This window comes from Elephantulus edwardii, unplaced genomic scaffold, assembly GCF_000299155.1.
Source record: "Elephantulus edwardii isolate Elephantulus edwardi_28Jun2011 unplaced genomic scaffold, EleEdw1.0 scaffold00025, whole genome shotgun sequence".
NCBI classification, from domain to species: Eukaryota; Metazoa; Chordata; class Mammalia; order Macroscelidea; family Macroscelididae; genus Elephantulus; species Elephantulus edwardii.
In genome coordinates this window covers 4988849-4991465 of record NW_006399775.1, presented here as the reverse complement: position 1 = coordinate 4991465, position 2617 = coordinate 4988849, and the positions used below count along the sequence as shown (strand labels likewise).

Here is a 2617-nt window from a genome sequence, read left to right as displayed (position 1 = left end):
TTTCCTAGCAGTCAGTCCTTGGTATTCTTCTCCAGCATCACAGCTCAAAGGCATCAATTCTCCTTCTATCCTCCTTGGTCATTGTCTAACTCTCTGATGCATAACAAGTGATTATGAAGACCATGGCCTGTATCAAATGCACCTTAGTCTCCAGAGAGACACCATTGCTCTTCAATACTTTGGAGAGGTCCCCAAATGTAAATGTAGTGTTCTAGCCATTTTTGGATGATATTCAGGAACATTTTGCTGACATGTAATATTAATTATATGGGTTGATAATTTCCACATTCTTATGGATCACCTTTCTTGAGAATGTAAACAAATATGAACTTTTTTCTAGTCAGTTGTCCAGGAGGCTGTCCTACAAATTGTCTGGTATAGACTGGTGAGAATGTCCAAGGCTATATCTGTTACTAAAATGTGTCAATTTGTATTGGGATCTTATTTTTTGCCAACGCTTTCAGTTCAGTTTGAACTCCTTCTTTCATTACCATTGGCTTTTGATCATATGATACTTCCTTAAACATTTCAATGTCAACCAATTCTTTTTGATACAGCGACCCTGTGTATCATCTCCTCCTCTTTTCCTCTTCTTCCTTTTCTTCTTCCATAGCATGTCTCAGTATTGCAGCAGCTCAAATTACAAATTTGTTTTTCAATTCTCTCACCTTGAAAATTAAGCTATTTCTATTTCTATTAAGCTATTTCTTCCCTTTTTATTCTCCAGTTATTGCTCTATGCACATTCCATTGTTGTATTTTGCTTTGTCTTTTAAGTTAGCCTTTGATATCTTCTGTTCGGCTCTTTTACTTTAGCATCTCTTCCCTTTGTTTGGGTTTCTTGATGGTCTAGTGCAATTTTCAGAGTCTCTTCTGACATTTATTTTGGTTCTTTCTCTTCTGTCTTTGTAATGACTATATGTTCTTTTCATGAGTAATATCCTTGATATCTTCTCAGAACTCTGTAACTTATTTGTTTTTTGATTATAGATGTTCAATGTTCAATGCTTTAAATTTATTCTAAGGATGGTATTTAAACTAAGGTTGGTTAGACTCAAAGTCATATTTTGGTTCCTTTGGATTCTTTAAAAAAATGTATTCATTCTCAGTGTATGTTTGCACATTAGTAATTTATATATTTTTTTCATAGTCAGCCCCTGTCCTAGTTTTGACTGCTAATATAGGGCTTCTCCAAGAATTTCTTCCACAGATGTAGTCAATCAGATTTCTGTGTAGTCCATCAGATAAGGTACATGTGTAAAGTCAGAGTTTGTGTTTTTTAAAAAGGCATTTGCTTAACATGCACAAGGCCCTGAATTTGACGGCAAGTAGCTCCACACACACACAAAAAAAGGTATTTGCAATAAATAAACCTTTGAAAATGCAAAATTCAATCATTTCATTTTAGGTCTCATTTCTATCACTACATTTGTACTTTCTGAGTACCATTTCTTCTTTTTTTTTTCTTCAAAAGGGACTGGTTTTTTATTTTAATTGTGTTTCTATAAGAGGAAAATAAGAATATGGACCGAGAAGGCTTAGTGAGTCAGCCATGGGGTCCCTCTGAGTCTGTGTCATGGTTCTCTTCCTTTTGTTTGGATAGCTCTTTAAGGATGTCCATTTCTGCAGACGTGAACTTGGGGGTTAGCGTCACACTGTCATAATCAAAGTCTTCATCAAGTAAGAAGGGTTGAACTTCATCTCCAAGTACACCCTAACCTTTACTTCCTGGGATGCCTGTCTGCAGAAGTCTCCAGCATGTCAGCTGACCTGTGTAGTTTAGATTCAACAGCTCTTGCAGTTCTTCAAGCCAGGATACCTGTAGTCTAGGGGTCTCTTCTACTGGTCTGCCAACTCCATCTGTGATGGGCCTTGGCTTTACTTCAGGGGTAAGGAGCTGGTTTACCAAAGGAATGTAAGAAGGAGCATTGGAGCTGACATTCTGTTCCACTTCCCCTGGCAGCAGCAGCAAATCCTTGTCCATCTGGGGATGAATATCTTCATTTATGTCCAAATCTTCTAAAGTTAGAAAATTGTCTATCTTTACCTTTCCTGCCCAATTCAGATCACCTTGCAAAGAACTGCCGACTCTTTCGCTTTCACCCATCACACTCTGTTCTTCTTCTGAACACTGCGATGAAGTATGAAGAAAGGCCGTTTTGGTTCTGAGATGATGGTCCTTTGGTCCCATTTTAGGAATGCACTTTGCTGCAGCAACTACATTTTCAGAGCAATCAGCTCCAAATGCTCCCTTTTTGGTCCCATTATCCTCTTTTGAAAGATGAGTAAAAGTGTTCAGAAATTCTTCATATGTTTGCTCATGGCAATTAATAAACTTATCCAAGACGTCTAAAGTTAATCGATCTTCATCCATAGTTTCCAATTCCTGTATTTGGGCTGGCATTTCTCTCAAGAGACTTTATCTTTCCATTAACAGCCCAGCACAGAAGCCAATCCGCACTAAGATTATTTCCAACTAAGATTAGTGATAAAAATTACTATCAGGTCATTCTTCCCCCATCATCCATGAGACTCATGCATCTTTTAGCCCTGTGTAGCTTCGGTCCTTTGCTTCCTTGTTCTAAAACAACCTAAGGACCCTATGACTCAATGCAGTG

At 37.9% G+C, this 2617-nt stretch overlaps 1 protein-coding gene across 1 annotated transcript; it reads right to left on the bottom strand.

Moving 5' to 3' along the window:
* Positions 1 to 1545: 1545 nt before the first annotated feature.
* On the bottom strand, positions 1546 to 2403 carry LOC102848607 (uncharacterized protein C11orf74-like). The gene is made up of 3 exons (XM_006882911.1): positions 2112 to 2403; positions 1819 to 2036; positions 1546 to 1713 (listed from the first exon to the last, which is right to left on the bottom strand). The coding sequence occupies exons 1-3, from the start codon at positions 2401 to 2403 to the stop codon at positions 1546 to 1548; spliced, it is 678 nt and encodes a 225-aa protein (XP_006882973.1).
* Between the last annotated feature and the right edge of the window lie 214 nt (positions 2404 to 2617).

What these genes read in the sequence shown, in the direction of transcription:
- LOC102848607 (XM_006882911.1), bottom strand. Translation starts at nt 2,403, where the DNA reads ATGCCAGCCCAAATACAGGAATTGGAAACTATGGATGAAGATCGATTA. An exon ending in GTGTTCAGAAGAAGAACAGA is followed by an intron (nt 2,037 to 2,111) that starts GTGTGATGGGTG and finishes AGGTAAAGATAG; the next exon opens with ACAATTTTCTAACTTTAGAA. An exon ending in AAGAGACCCCTAGACTACAG is followed by an intron (nt 1,714 to 1,818) that starts GTATCCTGGCTT and finishes AGTAAAGGTTAG; the next exon opens with GGTGTACTTGGAGATGAAGT.